The sequence below is a fragment of the Barbus barbus genome (assembly GCF_936440315.1).
Source record: "Barbus barbus genome assembly, chromosome: 13".
Lineage (NCBI taxonomy): Eukaryota > Metazoa > Chordata > Actinopteri > Cypriniformes > Cyprinidae > Barbus > Barbus barbus.
In genome coordinates, this window is record NC_136741.1 from 7,768,933 (window position 1) to 7,791,541 (window position 22,609).

Consider the following 22,609-nt stretch of genomic DNA (forward strand, 5'->3'; position numbering starts at 1 on the left):
TTGAACGTGGAATGGTTGTTGGTGCCAGACGGGCTGGTCTGAGTATTTCAAAAACTGCTGATCTACTGGGATTTTCATGCACAACCATCTCTAGGGTTTACAGAGAATGATCCGAAAGAAAGAAAATATCAATTTGTGGCAGCTGTGTGGACAAAAATGCCTTGTTGATGTTAGAGGTCAGAGGAGAATGGGCAGACTAGTTAGAGATGATAGAAAGGCAGCAGTAACTCAAATAACCACTCGTTACAACCAAGGTATGCAGAATACCATCTCTGAACGCACAACACGTCGAACCCTGAAGCAGATGGGCTTCAGCAGTAGAAGACCACACCGGGTGCCGCTCCTGTCAGCTAAGAACAGGAAACGGAGGCTACAATTCACACAGGCTCACCAAAATTGGGCAATAGAAGATTGGATAAACGTTGCCTGGTCTGATGAGTCTCGATTTCTGCTGCGACATTCAGATGGTAGGGTCAGAATTTGGCGTAAAGAACATGAAAGCATGGATCCATCCTGCCTTGTCTCAACAGTTCAGGCTGCTGGTGGTGGTGTAATGGTGTGGGGGATATTTTCTTGGCACACTTTGGGCCCCTTAGTATTGAGCATCATAAACGCCACAGACTACCTGAGTATTGTTGCTGACCATGTCCATCCCTTTATGACTACAGTGTACCCATCTTCTGATGGCTACTTCCAGCAGGATAATGCACCCTGTCACGAAGCTCAAATCATCTCGGACTGGTTTCTTGAACATGACAATGAGTTCACTTTACTCAAATGGCCTCCACAGTCACCAGATCTCAATCCAATAGAGCACCTGTGGGATGTGGTGGAATGGGAGATTCGCATCATGGATGTGCAGCCGACAAATCTGCAGCAACTGCGTGATGCTATCATGTCAATATGGACCAAAATCTCTGTGCAATGTTTTCAGCACCTTGTTGAATCTATGCCACGAAGAATTAAGGCACTTCTGAAGGCAAAAGGGGGTCCAACCTGGTACTAGTAAGGTGTACCTAATAAATGGCGCTTTTCGATTGCGTGGTACGACTCGGCTCGGCACGGTTCTGAACGGCACGGGACGGCTCAGTTCGGCTCGGTTTGCGTTTCCACTGCAATTTAGTAACGCTTTAGAGTGGGCGGGATTATTCACGTGTCATTATAGTTGTGCCGCCTCTACTGCCGTGACTCCTGAAAAACGTTTTAATTCCACATCGCTCCATTAAGCTCTCACTGGATCCGTTCCTCTACTATCAACGAGAAGTTAGGTAGGTAGGTACAGTACCCGGTAAAAAAGTACCAGGTACTGTACCTAGTGGAAAACCCCCCAAAAGTGAGCTGTACTGAACCGTACGGTGCCGTACCATGCAGTGGAAAAGCGCTAAAAGTGGCCAGTGAGTGTATATATCCATTTCAGCATAATAAAGATGTGTTTGTTTCAATTAGTGTGTAATTTCAGTGCATGGTAGAAAACGGTTCCCTGTGAAACAAGTTGGGATAAAACCAGCTGGCTTCGTGCCTTACTGCACTGATAAAGCACCATAACAATAGCACACCATGACAAAAATTAATGGTAAATTTAATTTTTTTTTTTTATTATTAATTTTTTAAATTTTTTTATTTTATTACTGTGTAGGAAAAATTAAAAGATTATTATTGCAGTTATAGGAAGAGGAGGTTACTGATCCTGAGGAGGAAGTACTGCCACAACAGAATTATTCCAGTCGATGGCACGTCTAAACATGTCTATATCTATGCAGAGAATTTTAATTACTTTAATGTAATCTTGCTTAATTCAAGCACTAGTCACAAACTGCAGTTTGTAGAAATAACAGCTCTTTTGTTAAACCTGCATTTCAGTCAGGACCACTCTGTTCGATGTCAGAATATTGTAGAGGTCCTGAACTTTATGTTTGGCGGCAGGCTTCGCTCTGAAGGGTTCAGTTCTGAGTTATCCACAGGCAAACCTCACTGAGGTTTGAACCCACCAACACAAAGACGTAGTAAGTTCAGTTATAAGATCATTCAGGGAGTGCACTCTCTGGATGGTTAGGAGAGGTGGTGTGCCTTAATATTTAAACAGAGTAACTTCTTACTTCGCAGAGATTTCAACATTATCAGATCAGGTCACGTGTTGGCACGATGGGCAACAAGACATTCCATGGCCATATTATCCACATCTTCCCATTTGATGCCAGTGCCTTCCAGGTCTTCTTGGAAAGCCTCTATGTCTCCATTGTTCATCTTTATTCGGCTGTTGATTTAGCCTATGTCCCTCCATCAGTGCCCACTATGCTCACAAGGTTGATGAACTACTGTGCTTCCTCAATCAGATGTCCTCGAACCATCAGTGGACTTTGGTCTGTGTACCTCCTACTCTCATCGATTGGTCTTCTCTGTTCAACTTCCCGCCCTCTGCGTTCAGGCTGATTGTCTCTTAGCGAATACTCTCATCTCAGCTGGTGAAGATATATTATGATCAGGAAGCTGATCTCTAATAAAAGACAACTGTTGAGGATAAACTAGAATTGATGTATATCAGACAATGTTGAATAACTCCATGAGAGGAATAAAAAATGCTTGAGTAATATTCCCCCAAATAAAATTATGTACAAAGTTAGCTGCTTGAAGCTAGGCAACATCCTTAACGTAGGCATAGAGGGACTGAAGATGATATTGTGCTAGCATGAATAGCATTATCCCACTATTGTTAAATGAGCGATTTTAGAATAATTTTAATGTAGCTATGCCAACCTGCGGCCCTAGAGAAATGGTGTGAAGAATGAAAGGCTAAATATCTGTGTTAATGTGGACCCTCTTAATATGTTGAAATCAGACTACAGCACAGTTGAAATGAAGTCACATGTAGCCAGTGGAACGTCCGTGTCAAAGTCCCTTCTAGGCTAGTCACTTCATGTGAATCAGTCTTTGAAATGCACAGCTCCTCTATCCTTGAACGGGGAAACACCACTCCATCAAAGGTTATCATCAAGTCTCTAACTAAACATCATCATTAAAATCGCCAATGAAATCTGACAATGACTGTCTCATAATGTTCTAAACACATGAATCCTGAATTGCGTTTTCTCAGGCTGAACAGTCAATGCTTAAGTTATGCGCTGTCCTAAATGCGCGTCTCAGAGCACCGACCGCCTCCACAGCAACTAGAGCCTACAACAGCAGCCGAAGCTACTTAATCCATCAGCAAATGGCTCATAGAAGGCAGGACCTATCGGCCACTCTGCGTGCTGCAATTCCTCCCATCAGTGCAACAGTTATGCACTTATTGCTAGATAACGACTTCCAGACGACTTTTCCAAGTGCCTAGCGACAAGCAATGTCTTATGTATATAGAGACTGACAGACAACATCTGGATTATAAATCAGAATTTAAAAAAGCATTTCAGTTACTATTTCAAACTGTCTGACAACAAAAGAATTATGAACGGTTTATGCAATATGGCTGTATTAAATACATTACTGTATGTGAGCACAGAGAGTAGCAGAGAAGTGAACAATAAAATGCTGACACTAGGTAGAATGCAATGCAGGTAATGGATATGCTAAAAGGCATATAATGTCATCTAGAGATATTTAGCGACTCAAACAGGCTTTAGCTTCACTGAAAATAGCCCCTTTAAGGCAAGTCATGTCACTCGGCATCTTTGAAACGCCTCTTGGGCATGCACGTGCAGCTACTATCTCTTTAAATGGGGAAACATCAAATTCTCCTAACTGATCGCCAAGCCTATGATTAAATTAATATTTGAAATCACCAATGAAATCTGACAACAACTGACAACTATGATACTTTTCCCATAACACCAACCCCCGGTTTCACAGGCGAGGCTTAAGCCTAGTCCTAGACTAAAATGTAAGTCTTAGCTGTTTCAACTGAAAGAAACTTACACTGATTGATCTTAAAATATATCAGTGCCTTTGTTTTGTCTCAAGATGCACCCCAGTAATGTTTTTTTCTAAGAAGGTTTATTAAAATTACTTAAATTTACTAATTGAACTACAGCCTAATACAGGCTTAATCTAAATCCTGTCTGTGAAACCGGGCCCAAGTGTATTAAGCATGTTGACGATAACAAAAGACTGCAACATCATTCCAATAACAAACAGAAGCTTTTCAACAGCATATTTGCTAAAACACACAGCTAACCTTAACAACGAGAATGTTCCCAATGATAAACATGAAATCCTGGCAAACAGTAGGTTCCAAATAGTGACTAAACAGTTTTAAGCAACAGCCGATTCCAAACAAGCTATGGCCAACGAGATCGAAGACTGTTAATCGAGTATCTGTGCAACGGATTAGCGTTTCTGAAGCTGTCTTGAGCGTAAAAGCGAGTGTCTGTGCGACAGAACTCAAGGCTGACTAAGCGCATGTCTGTGCGACAGATGATGGCAACTTGGCAAGTGTGAGTACAGATGCTCTTATATATCTTATTAATTGTAGTGGGAGGAGTTACAATCAGCTGCTGCAGCCTGCGGTGGACATCCAACCCCGCCCACATCCAAGTGTGATGTCACAAAGCCACGCCTGTGTCCAAATACGTCACATTCTTATTATTTTGAAACAGGAAAAAGCAAGAAGATAAGTCTAATTGTTTGCAAACTGCTAAAAAGAAGAAGTTTGCTGTGTTGGTAAGTAAAAAAAAAAAACAACATCTTTGGTCTTTACGCAGACTTAAAACGTTGACAACTTGAATGTGTGCGTCCTTTGTGTGCATGTGTGTAAACAACAGTTCAGCATGCTTATGTGTTTTGAACTGTACACAGGCACGTTATTACTTAGATATCACTAACATATGTATGCATGTTTGTTTGTGTGATTGTGTGTGAGTGTGTTATCCAGCAAGACAGTGAAATGATGTGGTTCCTCAACCAAGATACTGTGCAAGGGTTCTGTGATCAGTGTCATTAAAAATATCATGTGTGTGGGGAGAGGTAAATACATATGTGAGAGGTATAGAGTGGGTATGAGTAGGTAAGAGTGTTATGTAGCTATTATAAAAAAAAAGGGTTATTAAAAAATGTGCACATTCAGTTAAAGTTAATTTTATGTCATAAAAATCAGTGCACTATATATTTATTAGTGCACTGATTCTTACAACATATAATGAATGTTGACCGAATGTGCAATTTTTTTATAACACTCATCTCACCGACTCACACATATGTACTTACCACCCCACATCACACACACACAAAACACTCACTCACATACATATGATATTTTTAATGATATACACTGATCACAGTATCCTTGCACAGTAACTTGGTTGAGCAACCACATCCTTTCACTATGAATTGCTGGATAACTCTGTGTTTGTGACAAATTATCTTTGTATTATTCTATATTAATGGAAAGATCACATACTGTAATTATTGTCAATCTTTGTTTGTCATGTTTTACAGTATTCTACGCATTTTTGGTCCTAGCCTGATGCAGAGCAGTTCTGCTGGGATGAGGGGTTCCTGCTGCAGTTTCAACAGTAAATTTGTAAAATTTTTCATTAAATTATTTTTGTAAAATAATAAATATAAAAATACCTAATGAAGCAAGAGATGTCTGTTTATTCATCTTTAAATATGTGGAGGACCTGGACACACTTCATATGAAGTTTTGTTGATGAACAAGGCCTGAATGTCAATGCCATGTTACTTGTTATAATCTATCAAAGCAAGCAATCTATATTTAGCATATGTATGTGCAGACTACTGCATATGGAGAACTGTCAATCCTATCATTCAAATGTTAACAATTGATGATAAGTGGAACAACGCATCTTTAAAAAATTAAATGACAATTATAAATTATAACAATGTGTTGTGACTTTTACAATAACAAAATCTAATTGTACCCTTTAAAAGTGATAAATCTAAAATGTGTCTTAGTTTAAAATTGATAGTAATAAATGAAAATTAATCTCATTACAATAAGGTTGAATAAGGTAAGGTGTAGAGGTTTTTTATTACAATTTGCCTAGTGATGAGAAATCAGCTCTGTACATTAGACATATTAAATATATTAGATTTAAGTTGTGCCATTTTAGTCTAGACATCCTTTAAAGAAATAAGAAAACGTGTATTAGTAAAACGAAAGGCAACATTATTTTATTTAGATCCCTGAAACGGCTGTAAATTGCTTGTATTGGTATGGGCGTGGCTTGTGACGTCATACTTGGATGAGGGCGGGATTGGATGTCCACCGCAGGATGCAGCGAGCCCTACTTGGCTGATGCTGCAGTCATGCCGTGCTCTGCCTGAACTACGATTGAGCTCCATTCGTCGCTCAAATTAGATTTGATACATACACTTTTTGTTGTCCTACCCTACATATGTATGCTTATGTGTTGCATTGCAGATGACTATGAGTAATATTTTATCAAAATACATTTAATTCTCAATGCATTAAATTACCATATTGAAAGATTTTATTATAAAATACCTGGATCAGTGTATTTGAATTTGATACAGAAAGAACATTAAAATAACAGTACAAATGTGTAAAACATCTGCAAAATGCAGTAATTATTTTAATCAAAAAGTTACTTATAAAACTTAAAAATAAACTGATCTCAAATGGCTCATGATTGCCTTGTAAACAGCCCCATTCCTGATTTAAAAACAAACTTTAAGAACATGAACAAAGATACAGGAATGTAACAGCAAAGTATAGATTGCCTTAAAAAAGATCCTATAAAACCATAAAGCCATGCGGTACACTGAAGGAGCTTTCAGTGGTTTACTGGCAGCAGGACCAGGTTCTTCCTCATGGCGACTTCATGGATAGGCATCTGTTTGCTCCTCAATCCCTCCCTGGCAACTTCATTATTCACACTAAGCAGGATGGTCAGGATGTCTGTACCTCTGGAAACATAAAAAGAATACAAAATTACTTTTTTTTTAAATACATATAGAATTTTTTGAATTATCATGATGAACATAAAAATGCTGCATTAAAAAATGCATGTTACTAACTTTGGACAATGCTGCTTTAGGTTTCGGCAAACTGACTGAATAAACCAGGAGCCCTCTTTTGGGCTTCTATAAGAATAGTGACCATCAGTGGTTGACCTGGCAACAAGGAAATCCGTGTCAACCGGGATTGTGATATCAAAATCATCCTCCATCTCTGACTCTCCATCATCTGGAGCATCCGCTTGGACATGCATATGTTGTTGATTTCTTTTCCCACGACATGCCTGTATGAAAAACAGCTTGGGCTTGCCGGCTAGCCTCTGGCAGTTGTTGCCATTGAAAGGCTCTCGTATTTCATCAACAGAAATAAGAGCACCATCGGTTCCACAGACTCCTTCCCTTTCACCATGGGAGAGGATGCAGCATACAAAGCAGTCTCCATCTATTGTCTTCCCCACGTCCTTGAGGAGATTCTTCATCTCAGCTGCAGTTTTATTTCTGTGCTCCACCACCTTAAACCCCAGCCAGTTGAACACTTCGGCAAGACACTCTAGGGTTTAAAAGAGAGAATAAGAGCAACTTCATGAATCCAGCTGAACAAATGATTCTAAATAAATAATATTTATACATATTATAATTTATAATTGAATAAAAATGTAAATTATTCTTAAAACTATTTTTAAAAGTATAAATAAACAGATAATTAGAATTATTTAAGCAAATCCAATTATTTAAAGTTTTAGGAAGGAATATTTCACCCCAAAATGAAAATTTGCTGAAAATTTACCCACTTTTAGGCCATCTAAGGTGTAGATGAGTTTGTTTCTTTGTATCAGAACAGATTTGGAGAAATTAAGCATTACATCCAGGACGGTGAAACTGGTGCGGACACACCGGGCCCCGCACAACCTTCCCCTGAACACAATTGCGAACGGACCGAGGGGGCCCCGCTCCCTACATCGCACTGGGACCCGCGTCAGCTAAGGACGGTCCACCAATGGATCCTTTGCAGTGAATGGGTGTCATCAGAATGAGAGTCCAAACAGCTGATAAAAACATCACAATAATCCACACAACTCCAGTCTATCAATTAACATCTTGTGAAAGCTAAAAGCTGTTTTTAATAAATTATTGTGGTGTTTTTATCAGCTGTTTGAACTCTCATTCCAACGGCACCCATTTACTGCAAAGGATCCGCTGGTGCACAAGTGATATAATGCTAAATTTCTCCAAATCTGTTTTGATGAAGGAACAAACACATCATTCGCTTGAGGGTGTATAAAATATCAGCAAACTTTCATTTGTGGATGAACTATTCCTTTAAAGTATCTTACGCTTACTACATAATTACATCAAAAAATGTTTAAACAACTAACTTTGGTCTTCATCTGATCCCCTTCTTTCAGCCATGGTCGCAAAATCTACATTATTGATGATTACGCAGATACCACGTGGAATTTGTTCTATTTTGTATTGAGAGACCTGAAATAAAAGCACATATGCACCTCAGTGGAACAGAACATACTTGACTGCTGCATTTACAGTAGGCTGAAACTTTCAAATATCAACTTCACCTCCTGCACTGGAGAGGTGTGTGGCATGGCTGGAAAAGCGGCTGGAAAAGCGATAACGGCATGATCCTTTAATTTTGGGAAATCTTCCAGTATGCTCTCCTTTCTTAAAAGGTCTATGAACTGGCGACAGGTTTCCTCCCCCTTTCCCATGAGTTTGTCAAGTAGTTCGATGACTTTATTCTGTCTTATAGTAATATCTGAGATGTTGTTGTAGTCGCGTTTAGTAATAAGTTTGGCCTCCTGCACATGCTGCAAGATGATATTGGGATCTTCAGATAAAGTCTCCAAGAGGAAAGTTTTATTTTGGAGAATTCTGTTATTTGATTCACCCATAGTTTAAAATCAGCCTTGAAGAACTGGAGAGAAGAAGAAGAGAGAGGTTAGTCTGTGTAATAATAGCTAGTAATTAAACGCAAAGCATCTTCAGCACAGTAAATTGTTCTTATTCACATAAAAGCAAAGATACATGCTATACAATAATAATACAGAGAGTTAAAAAGTAGTCAATAAGCTAATAGCCAATAGTACTGACATGGACTAAATGAAACAAAAGCTCTGCTCATACATTATTAACAGCAAGTAATACAAACCAGCTAACTGGCAGCTTGTGCATGCAAGTTTGTAAGTTGCACAAGGCTTGATGTTCACACCTGGAAAATTTCGTGTTACAGCGTTCAGGTGAGCCATATGTTCACTATTATGTTTTAACTCGATTTATTAATAGTTCCACATATTGTCTAATACTTACTTGACAATTTACTATTATGTGTTTTGTTTATGACTTACCGGATACAAGAAAATGTGTTTATAGTGCCGTTTCTCAACTATTTTTTTACTTTCGCTTTCCTTGTATTACTATGAACACGGTGAGAGTGTAACAGTAGCTTGTCTTATTTGCACTAATTATACATATTGCAGTCTATCTAATGTGCAGTGATAGTAACATAGACGCTTTAAGATATGTTGTTGTTAATAAATACTTTGTTACATTTACAATTGTACATGCAAATCACCCACCGTCTTATCAGATAATGTTTTCCCTCTAAAACCGCGTGGCCGCGCCTAGACTAGTGTGGGGTTGCCAGATATTCAAGGTTGCCTAGTCTTTCTGTTGGGCCGACAGCTGTAAATAGCAAATGAAGTAGTAATAACTAACTTTCTTATTTAATTTTTTATACTTTATTTAATGGAATTGTAAACAGTATTTACAATAAAATGTAAATAAAATGTAATAAATAGCATTTACAATAACTCTAAAATGTAAATAAAAGTGTAATTAGGCTATTTATTCATTTTCCCACTAGTTTAGAAATAACCTTGTGGCTTATTGAGCAGTGGACTGTTATGGATTTGGATAACACTGGTAAGTTTGATCCCTCTGCATTAATAAAAGACTGGAAATGGAAAAAAATGTTTGTGTTAAAAGCAGTGATGTGGTTTTGTAGATAATAAGATATTTATAAATTATTATTTATATTGAGTGTGTGTTTACAATGAAATTGGCACAAATTCAGGACAATGCAAGCTATATTTTTAGTTTTAAAATACATTTATCGAAAAAGATCTCATCAATTTCTTGAAACAAGTTGTGTTTTGCAGTTAATGCAATTATTGTTAGTCTTTTCATGTGTCATTTCACATATTTCTCCCATAGAAGGTCTAAATGAAATTCGTTCCGCAGTGTATCGAGCTGCTCTAAAGCTTCGCACGTTACAAAAACTATGTCAGAGTGAGTTTTTCCATGTTTATTTTTATGTGAAATACAGCTGGATGCATTAGCATTATATTATCTCACCCACCTGTGTCTTTCATTTCAATCTTCAGTGCAGCTGGTGTCACTGCAGGATTTGCGCCCAGTTCGAAATACTTTGTGCAGTTCTGGGGAACCAATGATTAGTCTTGCTCAAGAAGATGTACAGCAGCATCTAGAAGAACTATTCCAGAGCATTTCACATGAACTTCCTGATGAGGCGGTTCCTGAAGCCACAGATCAAACCACCAGGCTTCTCTTTAAACTGTTTGACAGGTGAAACATAACTCTGTTGCTTCGACATTGTATATTCTGTTTTTGTATTTATGCATGTGCACTTTAAACTTTCTGCTTTCTTTTAGAGAGCAAACTGGTGTTATTCTGCTCAGGTCAATGGAGGCCGCGCTGATAGTCCTCTGTGGAGACACTCTCTCAGCTAAACGGAGAGGTCTGTTCCACATTCACTTAATTTCTATCACCTCCTCAGATTTAATCTATCTTTCAGGATGAAATAATGTTGCTAGGATCATGGCAACATTGCTTAGAGTCTGTGTTTGTCTCTTTTGCAGCTCTGTTTCGATTGGCTGAGAGCTACAGTGGGAAGAGTGACAGGGGCTCTATCAGTCGAAGTGCACTCAAAATCCTGCTGGAAGACCTCAGCCAGGTGAGAAAAACAATCCAACGAATTACACCCACCCCTAACAAATACTAGCAAATTTCTAACTAAACAATATTCTGGTTAAGGTTCCAGCAGTGGTCCAGGAAAACCATATTTTTGGTCAAGCTGAAGCTGCAGTGTGCTCTTGCTTTAATGGGGTATAGTATATTTTCCCAATAATTACTGTTTTTACTGTATTTATGATGAAAATAAATGCAGCTTTGGTGAGCATAAGATACGTCTTCTAAAACAAAAAAAACGCAATTATTCCAACCTTCTGAATGAATTATTAATTTGAGAAAGTTTGTCACTCACAAGAGGAGAATATTTTATTCAAAGCAACATACAATACCGATTTTCTCTCAGGTAAATAGTGCACATGTGACTGAAGAGCATTTTATTGGCTGGCTGCAGTCAGAACCCCGGCTGCTGTTATGGCTGTCCACTCTCTACAGGATTTCAGTGAGTGAAGCTGTACAGCACAGAGTCCGCTGCCATGCCTGTAAAGCCTTTCCTATCACTGGCCTCAGGTATGCTTTTTCATAGTATTACCATACATACTTGATGGGGTTTTAAGATGGTCTACTGGCCCACAGCTGTGTGCATGTATATGTTGTGTAGAAAAGTGTTTGTAATATGTATGTTTCAGGCAGGGTTGCCAGGTTTTCACAACATAACCCACCCAATTGCTACTCAAAACTAACCCAAAACTTGCTCAATGGTGTTTCGAAGGGGGTCCCCCAGTAAAAATCACATTAAAAAACGTAAAACACGTTTTTCGGACATGAAAACAACCCATGGCCACAGTGTTAAAGTGGACTTGGCAACACTGGTTCAGGGTTATTACTGTTAACTAAAAACAAAGCTAAAACTTCATTAATGAATAAAAGAAACATAAATGCCAAAAATACATAATTACTGAAAATAAAACAGAACATATATCAAATAAAAGTGAATTTAAAATATGAATAAAAACTATAATAGTATATAAATAATACTGTTACAGTATTTGGGTTGACATGCATGCTCTCTAGTAGATGATAATGGTGTGACCTGTCCATAGGTATCGCTGTTTGAAATGCCTGAACGTACACCTGTGCCAAAGCTGCTTTCTGACTGAGAGACGCAGCAGGAAACACAAGCCCTCTCATCCTGTACTGGAATATTGCACTCAGGTGCGCAAACAAGCATGATGTATATTAACTGGGGTTTTTAGTCTTAACTTAGTGTTTGTTTGTTTATTCATTTAGAAATATTACAGAATTTGAACTTTCAGCAGCTTTTCATTAGGCCAGGATTTTAATAACAACATAAGTGCATCCATAGCAGGCTAGAGTGATGTAAACTGTAGGCTGGAATAGGCAAATTAAATGAAATTCATTAAATAAAATTCAGCAATAAAATGGTAAATGAGTGTGTGTGTGTGTGTGTGTATGTTTTATTATTATTTTAAGCCATTTGGTTTACTAGGACACAGGAACCATTTTACCATTTACCACACATACAGCATTATGTATTCACAGGAAATATTAATATGTGCTATCAATAATTAATTAATTACCTGATATATAAAATGACAAATATAGTAACTGACAATACTTCTGTTCTTTTAATTATGCTATATATATTATGGTTATATACATATTCTTTGTTCAGCCATCCTGGAAGGAGTCAATGGCGTCACTGGCCTCTAGTGCTCGACACGCTTTGGCACCTCGACACGCTCGGAGAGAAGCAGAGAGGAAGAGAGCCCTGAGAGCAGACTCCAGCGCAGAGCTGCAATACAGGTACACATTTTGTGTGTACACCATGTGTTTTTCATTGATGGAACACAGCATATAGATGATGTGTCGATGTGTGTTTGCAGTGCCCCTTCTCCAGTGCTGCACTCTGTAGCAGATCCAGACATGCATAATGCTCCTGAAATGAGTCTGTCTGCCACCCCTGCTGCGGTTCCAGTAGAGTCTAAAGGCCTGCAGACAGAGGACACAGAGATTCCTCAGGTAACGTACCTGCAACGTTTCACATTATAGAGTGCAACAAGGGGTTCTTATAAGTAAAATTCACATAGATTATCATAATGATACATAATAAATGAAACCCCTATGTTTATGGTGTTATAGAGAGAAACAGCTATTCTCCAAAAAGACCTCAGTGTTACTCAGAAGGCCATGAGGGATCTGCAGAGAGATAAATGGTGGGCCCAAAATAAATCTTTTGAGTATTAAAAAACAAAACAAAAAAACAGGCAGCCTTGCATACCATATTTTAGTAATTGTATTTTTGTATTGGACCTCAGTGATGTTATGTGGTGTTATGATCAGGCTCCTGGAGAAAGAGTTTCAAGTGTGGAGAGTTTCAGCCCAGTCAGAGCATGATTCACTGGAGGACAAATGTACTGAGCTGAAGAGCATGATGGAGGCACTGAACCAACATAACCAGCATCTGGAAGAAGAACTGGACAGAGTCAGACATGTGAGAGGGGTCATAAAGAGGGCGGTCCAAAAATATCTGGGCCTAAATCTAAGATTTCTGTATTTGAATTATTTCCATCAGTTTTAACATAAACTAAGATACTAAATGTAATGCATATTTGTCAGTTAAAGAAACATAAGAAACAGGTAAGATTTATGTAATAAACTGAATGAGTTTTAATATATTTAGAACACATTTAGTTTATGCACAATAACCAGGTTTAATATATTTATTATCAATAGGCTTACATCCAATTTGTCCCATTTTAACTAATTACATATTGCTTGTTCCACAGCTAGCCATATTTTGTTAACCATTTTAACTGAATAAATTAATGAACATATATGCTGAATTTAATATAATATAGTAATATAAATAAATGTTTAAAAATATACATTTTATTTTAATAATCTAACAAATTTAAATAGGTAATAATAAACTATATGCAATGATTTTATAAGTGCAGAGGATTTAAATATGACAAATATAACATTTAGTTTATTGGTTTATGTTAAAACTGTGTTATCCAAATGGATTTAATTTTAAACAGATTCAAGAAATGACAAGGAACATATAACAGGTTCTTTAATAGATATTTTTTGTCATTGTCACAGATGTTTTGTGTGAGGGACAGAGATCAGCTCAGAATTGACTTTCGTTCCCATTCAGACCTTCAACCAGAAAATGATGACAGCATTAGTGGAAACGACTGGACTCAACCTGGGTGTTTAAAACCTCAAGACAGCTCCAGTGGAGAAGAGGGGGTTCAGGAGGGAAGAGAAGCATATCAGGAAGGAAGAATAGAAGTGGATGAGGACACTCTTTATGAGGTATCAGAAGACATCTCCACAAATCTGGATGACACAGAAGAGGATGACCATACAGCTTCAGGGCAGCAAGAGGAAGCTGAAGAGGAGGAGCTACTGCATAACATACAAGATCTTTCTTTTCTTCATCGATCCATGTCTGATTTAGCTTTGGAAGAGCACTCAGACTCAGATGACTCAGAGATGGATGAGGAAGAGGAACTTTGTGAGCTTGTACAGCGACTTCGAAATGAGCTTTCTCTATATGCAGCCACAGGTTTGTGCCGTCATTTTTTATAATACTTAATAGTATTGTCTATAATTAGTTGCATATCCAAAATGCAGCAAGTGATTTTAAGATATGTTAATAAATTAGTTAAAATATTAAATAAAATAATTATATATATTTTTGTGGCCGTTTTTTGTTTTTTTCTCCGTCAGGGTCGGTCAGTCTGCAGAAAGAAAAGCTAATGACGGCAGCAGAGGGAGTCAGAGATTCTGTTTCTCATCTTGTCACTTCTGTAAGGACCACCAGTTTGGCATGACGGCAGCCAAAATAACTTTCTCTTACCTGCAACCAATACAAGCCAATTTCCATCTCTTATTCCATCATAAGGTTAATCATAACAGCAGATGATTCACAATTTAATGAAATCTAAAAATAAATAGGTTTAACACCTAATATAGAAGCGTTTGCTTTGATTTGGGTCTGTCTGGGTTTATTAAGAGATAATGACCAGGTGACCCTTAATTATAGCACTTACCAATAACTTACCAATATTATAGACAATTGCAATTTTGTCTGAAATTATCATATCACAGTGAAACTAAGGAAAAAGCCACAACATATAACAAAACAATATTCAGGCCTACTGTTTGATAAGATTATTCTTGACAAAAATATAAATAATAAGAGAACAGAACTGTAGTTTATGGCTTATAGGTAAACGAGAAGTCGGTTTTTTAAGAGTTTTTGAAACAAAATTATATAGAATACACATACTATGAACATTTGTAGCCCTGCGATAAGCAGAAAAAACCTTTCAGCAATTCACATGTGCACAAGTTGATGTGGGAAAACTAATATAGACAGAATTCAATATTGGACACTGATACCATTACCAATAAATTTAGAAAATCTAATGTCGAGCAATAAATTATATCATTCATGCCTAATTAATGTGTGATTTTATAGTGAATTTATGTGCTTTTTTTGCATTGATTTTTATTTTAATACTAGACATTTTGAATGTTATTTTACAAGTCTGTTGGATAATAAATAAACATTGATTTTTTTTTAGTACACCATAAATTTGTTATAAATTTTGTGTTTTTAAATTTCAGTGTGAATGCAAAGTCTACCAATAAAAGAGACAAACTGAATGTTCTAAAAGAAAGACTTCTGAACTGATGACTTGTTTGATGTCAAAATTAGGGAAAAAAGATCTCAAAGTTGAAATATTTTGTTAAGTTTTTTTATTATCATTATTTGTCGTTTTGGCAATGTTTCCATGGGAACATGAGATGGCTGTAAAAGTTTTCAGGGTTTAGAAGATGAGTTCAAAAACCTGATGGTGTAGATCAATGATGGTATAGAAAAACACCCTCTCTTTCTGCTCTTATTCCAGTGGCATAGCCCCAAACTAGAGCTCTCTCTACTGAAACAGCCCCATTCTATTAATAATATCATTTTAATATCACAAGTGCCTCAATTATGCTGTCCCAAACAGATGACAATGACATTTTAATTTTCAGAAGCTGAGATTTTCATAGAAACATTCTTTTTAAGTAATAAGAAGCTTATTATAATGTCAAACATAGATGGCCGAGCATATAAAAGACTGCCTTATTAATAATCTGCTAGCTTGAGATGGATTTCAATGTTAGTCTCAATTGAGAATTCTTTACCAAACAGTAGGGTTTGTGCAATGTTCCCCCTTTGCATAGTAAGTAAATGTTAACTGTTTTTCCTTTGACATGCAGATACCTTGAAAAGCGCAGCAGGCTGTGTGGGCTCTGCCCCAGTGCAGTTACATCATGCAGCTCTCTGATTGCCCAGTGATGGCATTCAGGTCAGGGCAGACCTACAGGGCCCAACCAGTTTAATAGTTTTTTATTTTCTTTTTTTGTTTGTTTCTTTTTTGTTGTTGTTTTTTTTTCAAAGGGGAACAGTAATTGACGTCATTAGGCATATATATATATAAAAGTGGTGATTTGATCATGCAGCAGTATACGCTGCTGGCCAAATGGATTGATTTTTTTTTTCATTTTTGTTTGGGTTTCTTTGTTTCATTAATACTACAGAAAATGCCTGTAATTATAACATGCTGAAATAACAAAAAACGTTAAAATTTATGCCTTGAAATGTCTGTCCGATATGGGTGCCTCTCTTAGGACGTGGTCATTTAGCCCATTGAAACACACATGGATGTGTTACCAACCTACTGGAACTTCAAATCATTCTCCTTTTTTTAAAATTAACAATATGTTTATCTTGAATTGGTGTCCCTCCTCTGCCATGCGAGGTCCACAGCTGAAGCTGATCATGCCTGGGTCGGAACTGGAGGTCAGGGCGTGTAAACGTGAAGTCATGCCCTGATGAGTGGTACCATCCACTACCAGTTATCAGGGTTGCTAAACGGCTCAGTGTGGATGCTCAGGGCCAGATGGGCAAAGGAACGGGGGCAGCGCTAGAGAAGCAGTTCTACGTGACTTCGGATGAAAAATGTTTGACCATTCGGTCCCTTTCTTCTCTCACTTTATGTCCTTTTTTATTCAAGTAACGCCAACACCGTCGGCAGTGGCATCAGCAGCAGGAGAGGGTACAGTCCGGCGGGTTCTGACGGAACCCAGGGGCACACTAGGCAAGGTTCTCTTAGCCTCTTTAGATGGCACTGGCGTTAGGGTCATATCGTCTTTTCTTGACATTTCTGTCAATGATGAGGACACACAGGACAAAACAAACAAGAGGGGGGTTAGTGCAGGCAATGCCAGAGACATCAACATACAATTCGCTGCCCATATTACCGCCTCAACCCGCAGCAACCACGTGATAGTCGTTTCTTTAGCTTCTTGATCAATTCAAATCATTTATCGAAAGCTATCCATAACGTTTAGTTGCCGTCGGGTTGCGGCGGGTAAAACGGTGGTTCTTCACAGCAACAAGGAGAGACACAGAGTGTCCCTCCGCTGACTGTAGGTGAGTATGTGTTAGAAAGACAACGAGGGATGTGGAAAAGAACATTACCTCCTGGGAGAAAACACGGACATAGACAAAGAATACAGCAAGAAAGAGTGTACAACATCGAGAGTCAGAAAAGGACGTCACACCCACAACATGAACCACGACGATACCACCAGGAACAACAAGAAAGGCAACAAGAACTGCAACAACACCAACAACAACAGGGGTTTGACACAACCTCCCCGTAGCGTGGCTTGATGTGGGGCATCCCAGCAGTTTAACATGCACCTGTCCATAGAGAGGTTAGGTGGGAGACTGGGGTAGCATGCAGGTGCAGTGCAGCGCATGTGTCTGTACCAGGTCTCTGTGAAGCAGGCAGTAAAGGCAGCGGTGCCGGGCGAGTCCGGGTGGGGGGTGAGGGCTCTTGCTCTGTTCTAGGTTTTCAGGGGGGCCCAGGGCCTTCCGGGAGATAAGAGGGCGTGGCAGCCAGCCATGGCACAAAGGCTGCCTACGACACAACCTCCACCCCTCTCCGCTCAAACTCTCACCCTTTCAGACAACGGAGGGGGGATTGAGAGAGAGATCACGGCGAGGAGAGCGTGTCAGAAAGTCGTCATCCCTGCCCACCCCGTCCCGCCCCAACAACCCAACCCGCTTTTCAAAGCAAGGAAAACAACAAACACCCCTCCCCTCCCTTCACTTGAGGTGAGCCCAGCCTTTGTGCGATGCTCTGATAGCACTCCGCTTTAGCTCTGGCTTGGTGCCAGTCCACATGCAAACTCTAAATGGGCTCAGTCAAGATGCTATGTGCAAACGAGCATGCTGCGGTGAGCTAAGTTCTCTTGGATGATCTCCAGATCTCAAAGCTAGCTTCCCAGAACTTGCTCCTAGTTTGGTCTATGCTGGCTATTAGAAAGGTTTTACATGTGCTCAGACAAACAGTTGCTAATCTACATTTAGATACTGTTTTTCAACTAAATGCATCTGTCAACATGTTTGATGTTACACACATTTACTCTTTAAAGCTACACTATGTAACTTTTGGCCCACTAGCAGTTTAATAAAAAAAAAAGTTACTTCTGGAGGACATTTTTTTGGTGACTTGTGCTTTGGTTCTGCTATTCTGCACAGATTAAATTGATGGCTTACGGTACTTCCACATAATAAACCAATAAGCAATTAAATAAACATGGATATTTGAAAATACATCTTATGAGCAGGTAAGTACAACCCAAACTCTGGAAATGTTGGGACGTTTTTTAAATTTGAATAAAATGAAAACTAAAAGAATTTCAAATCACATGAGCCAATAATTTATATAGAACAACAATAGAACATAGATAACATAAAAGTTTAAACTGAGAAATTTTACAATTTCATTTCAAATTTGATGCCTGCTACAGGTCTCAAAATAGTTGGGACGGGGGCATGTTTACCATGGTGTAGCATCTCCTCATCTTTTCAAAATAGTTTGAAGACGTCTGGGCATCGAGATTATGAGTTTATGGTGTTTTGGTGTTGGAGTTTGGTCCCATTCTTGCCTGATATAGGTTTCCAGCTGCTGAAGAGTTTATGGTCGTCTTTGACGTATTTTTTGTTTAATGATGCACCAAATGTTCTCTATAGGTGAAGGATTTGGACTGCAGGCAGGCCAATTCAGCACCTGGACTCTTCTACTACGAAGCCATGCTGTTGTAATAGCTGCAGTATGTGGTTTTGCATGGTCCTGCTGAAATACACAAAGCCTTCCCTGAAATAGATGTCATCTGGAGGGGAGCTTATGTTGCTCTAAAACCTTTATATACCTTTCAGGATTCATAGTGCCTTCCAAAACATGCAAGCTGCCCATGTCATATGCACTTATGCACCCACATACCATCAGAGATGCTGGTTTTTGAACTGAACGCTGATAACACGCTGGAAGGTCGGAGGACACAGCATCAGTGATTTCCAACAAGAATGTCAAATTTGGACTCGTCTGACCATAGAACACTTTTCCACTTTGAAACAGTTAATTTTAAATGAGCCTTGGCCCACAGGACACGATGACGCTTCTGGACCATGTTCACATATGGCTTCCTTTTTGCATGATAGAGCTTAGTTGGCATCTGCAGTTTGCACGGCGGATTGTGTTTACCGACAGTGGAATACTCTGGAAGTATTCCTGGGCCCATTTAGTAATGTCAATGACAGAATCATGCAGTGTCGTCTGAGTGCCTGAAGACCACGGGCATCCAACAAAGGTCTTCGGCCTTGTCCCTTAAGCACAGAGATTTCTCCAGTTTCTCTGAATCTTTTGATGATGTTATGCACTGTAGATGATGAGATTTGCGTTGAGGAACGTTGTTTTTAAAGTATTCCAAAATCTTTTTACACACTCTTTCACAGATTGGAGAGCCTCTGCCCATCTCTAAGAGAAACTGCCTCTCTAAGACATCCCTTTTATAGCTAATCATGTTACAGACCTGATGTCAATTAACTTAATTAGTTGCTAGATGTTCTCCCAGCTGAATCTTTTAAAAATTTCTTGCTTTTTCAGCCCTTTGTTGCCCCCGTGCCAACTTTTTTCAGACCTGTAGCAGGCATCAAATTTGAAATGAGCTCATTTAGTGGATTTCTACGTTTAAACATTTGTTATGTTCTCTGTGTTCTATTGTGAATAAAATATTGGCTCGTGATTTAAAAGTCTTTTAGTTTTAATTTTATTCAAATTTAAAAAACGTCCCAGTATTTCCAGAATTCGGGTTGTAGTTTTTTTTTGCAAAAAGTAGTTTTAAAGGGAACCCTGAGTATTAAGACTTGTATGGCTTAATATAATGTAGATGGTGTCTCTTACTGAAATATGTAGTAGAAAACCCATGAAAGATTTACGTTATTTTAAAAATCCACATCGTTTTATACATATTTTGGACTGTGGGGGTGCCATTATTTTGATGATGTGAAATGGTTGCACTCGGTGAGCTACTGGCACTACCTGTTGCTATTTTTACTGCAACACAGAATAAACAATTTGCAAAATAAAATACTGATATGATGCCACATTGTGCGACTTTTGGCTGTAATTTTCTAATAGATGTCTATTTTTACATCTAAAAGGATACGTCCTATAGACGTATTGCAGATGAGCAAACAATCTAAAAAATACGTCTTGCAGATGTAAATGCAGACATCAAATAGATGTCTCTGAGATGTACGTGTGCTTTCAGGGGCGCAAACTAAACCTATTTCTGGAAAGCTAAGCTAGTGTTGATTTGTTTTTAGTGTGGACACTGTCGCTTTCATTTTTTACTCACAAACTCTTTTCGGTATGATTTTCCTTTGTTGTGGTCGGACCTTTTTTGTTACTTATACAGATACGATGTATACATGCACAGATGAATGACTCAACTATGCAGTTTCCCGTGAAATCTGTCCTGACCACTTTACAATATAGTGATTCAAAGTAAGGTAAAATATAGTTTGGAAGATGGATTTATGCTGCACTTGAACAAAAAAAAGTTACATAGTGTAGTTTTAAGTAAGCATACAATGTTACTTTCTCCAAAAGTTCCCACCTTACTACATAAAACTGGTCATGGCATTACTAATATTATATACGTTTTAAATGCTAGCATGTAGTTAGCAAAAAAAGGCTACACATTACTCTCTTTGATACTTATGTTAATTCATAACTGTCATAAACATCTTGCTCAGTATCCATTTTACCATTTTGCTCGCATGCATGTCAAGCAATGGGCCAGACTGCACGAGGTTCTGCTACAGTCTACAGAGCGCTAAACCAACTGGGTTATGTCTAGACCTAGACTAAAGCTGTAATTTAGTGGTTTAGAGATGTAGCCGGATCATTTTAGAGACCAATTTTTAAACAACTAAACATCTAGCTAGCATGTGCTAATGAGCTAACCTACCATCTACTGTCGCCTGTAAAGAATGTATTAGTATACTTAAGAAAATGTTACATTTAAGTACCTTAGAATGGCATATTTTGCTACAGAAAAAACCCCAACTACAAATTACACATATCGTCCCTTAGCATTCTATCATTGAATGTAGCTCAGAATTTGGCACTTTAAATGATGACCTAGTTTTGGTATCTGTTGTCTGTAGCAGAAGCCCAGGCCCTTGTGTATGTGTGATTATGAATGTGTAGTGGCAAGTGTTGTGTGCATGTATGCAAAAGTGTGTGTGAGAGTGTGTATGTTTAATTGTGAGTGAGCCTGTTCCAGGCTGGCAGGCAATAGGAAGCATGCGGTGCAGCTCTTACTTAAATCCCCATCCCGTCCCCCCCAGCACTATGGCTGCCATCAGGATGGCCCCTGCGATGGAGCCTATGATAAGGTTGGTGGCGCTAGGACCTGTAGAAGGGCATGATGGGAGAGAAACATGGCGTAAGCTGCAGGGGGCACCTGCACAGCATGCAGGGTTAACACATCAAATGCTGGACTTCACTTATGTTACACACTCTTTCAGTCAAGTGTTTAATCCGTAGGGTAGATTACACTCAACTTACCCTTGATAGCATAGTGTGTGTGTGGGATGTTATTGGACATGGGTGTGGAGAATTTAGGGGCTGTAGATTTTGGCACAGGGGAGTAATAAAAGATGGATTGTAAGGTAAGATCTTAAAGCACCGAGGTGTTTTGAGCTACGCTACCAATACAGGACTGACAAAAACAAATGTACAGACGCGCACACACAGACACAAAGAAACGTTAACCCACTCATGGTGAACTTTCACCCACTCAGACACACACGTCGGACCTAGTTAGAGTGGAATATTTAGCTTAGCTCAGAAAGTGGGCCAGTTCTGAGGGGATTTTGTGTCAGTTAAAAGACGCTATGGCATCTTATGTCAATGTGAGTCCAAGTCATCTCATGTTTTTCCACCTTCCTCGTCTTGTTCTCCGTTCTTGGTCCTCTTTTATCGCTTTAAATCTTTTGTTCTGTGTTAATGCCCCACATGGACCAGAAAGGGAAACACCGCAACACTCCATTAACACAGGGTGATAATAAAAATATCCATGATAATAGCAGCCAAGGGAGAGGAGAAAATAAAAGATATACCAATCAATCAGTCCAATTACACAACAAAAATTACAAGGCACCATCACATTCAACACAACGGACAAAGCCACTGGGAGAACACGTACACACAACCGCACGTACACAGGGGATCACAGGATCTCCCTCTTGCTGGGGGAGTGGCATTAAAGGGTTAAGAGGTGCTTA

At 38.8% G+C, this 22,609-nt stretch overlaps 3 protein-coding genes across 9 annotated transcripts in view; 1 reads left to right on the forward strand and 2 right to left on the reverse strand.

Annotated features, from left to right (window-relative positions):
* Nucleotides 1-5,960: 5,960 nt before the first annotated feature.
* LOC306879569 (caspase-3-like) lies at nucleotides 5,961-9,581 on the reverse strand. 2 transcript variants are annotated; one of them, XM_079432608.1, is made up of 5 exons: nucleotides 9,525-9,581; nucleotides 8,508-8,863; nucleotides 8,310-8,415; nucleotides 6,994-7,483; nucleotides 5,961-6,882 (listed from the first exon to the last, which is right to left on the reverse strand). In XM_079432608.1, the coding sequence occupies exons 2-5, from the start codon at nucleotides 8,838-8,840 to the stop codon at nucleotides 6,750-6,752; spliced, it is 1,062 nt and encodes a 353-aa protein (XP_079288734.1). In that variant the 5' UTR covers nucleotides 8,841-8,863; nucleotides 9,525-9,581; the 3' UTR covers nucleotides 5,961-6,749. The 2 variants fall into 2 exon arrangements, with proteins under 2 accessions (XP_079288734.1, XP_079288735.1); XM_079432609.1 differs by having other exon boundaries at nucleotides 5,967-6,882; nucleotides 9,294-9,581.
* Nucleotides 8,856-12,108, forward strand: dytn (dystrotelin; the record flags this gene model as incomplete). The annotated part of the gene is made up of 8 exons (XM_079432007.1): nucleotides 8,856-8,886; nucleotides 9,812-9,870; nucleotides 10,162-10,236; nucleotides 10,332-10,533; nucleotides 10,620-10,705; nucleotides 10,827-10,921; nucleotides 11,282-11,445; nucleotides 11,979-12,108. Exons 2-8 carry the CDS (start codon nucleotides 9,852-9,854, stop codon nucleotides 12,106-12,108), a joined length of 771 nt encoding a protein of 256 aa, XP_079288133.1. The 5' UTR covers nucleotides 8,856-8,886; nucleotides 9,812-9,851.
* A 228-nt stretch (nucleotides 12,109-12,336) lies between these two features.
* Nucleotides 12,337-22,609, reverse strand: part of adam23a (ADAM metallopeptidase domain 23a) — a 28,310-nt gene continuing 18,037 nt past the window's right edge. Inside the window, exons 26-28 of one of the 6 annotated variants that reach the window (XR_013785020.1) lie at nucleotides 21,645-21,735; nucleotides 17,738-17,929; nucleotides 16,473-17,126 (exon numbers count right to left, since the gene is read on the reverse strand). Coding sequence is in view for 5 of the 6 variants with exons in the window: in XM_079432602.1 (XP_079288728.1) it covers nucleotides 12,606-12,888; nucleotides 21,645-21,735 (374 nt within the window). In the remaining variant the exon portion in view is untranslated. Of the gene's footprint in view, nucleotides 12,889-15,683; nucleotides 17,127-17,737; nucleotides 17,930-21,644; nucleotides 21,736-22,609 lie in introns of those variants that run through there. The other 5 variants (XM_079432602.1, XM_079432604.1, XM_079432605.1 and 2 more) reach the window with 5 other exon arrangements.

Bases quoted from the DNA above. Each gene is read 5' to 3' on its own strand.
- LOC306879569 (XM_079432608.1), bottom strand. From the start codon at position 8,840: ATGGGTGAATCAAATAACAGAATTCTCCAAAATAAAACTTTCCTCTTG. The intron at 7,484-8,309 runs GTTAGTTGTTTA...TTTAAACCCTAG, and splicing joins GGGATCAGATGAAGACCAAA to AGTGTCTTGCCGAAGTGTTC. The intron at 6,883-6,993 runs GTTAGTAACATG...TTATGTTTCCAG, and splicing joins CTAAAGCAGCATTGTCCAAA to AGGTACAGACATCCTGACCA.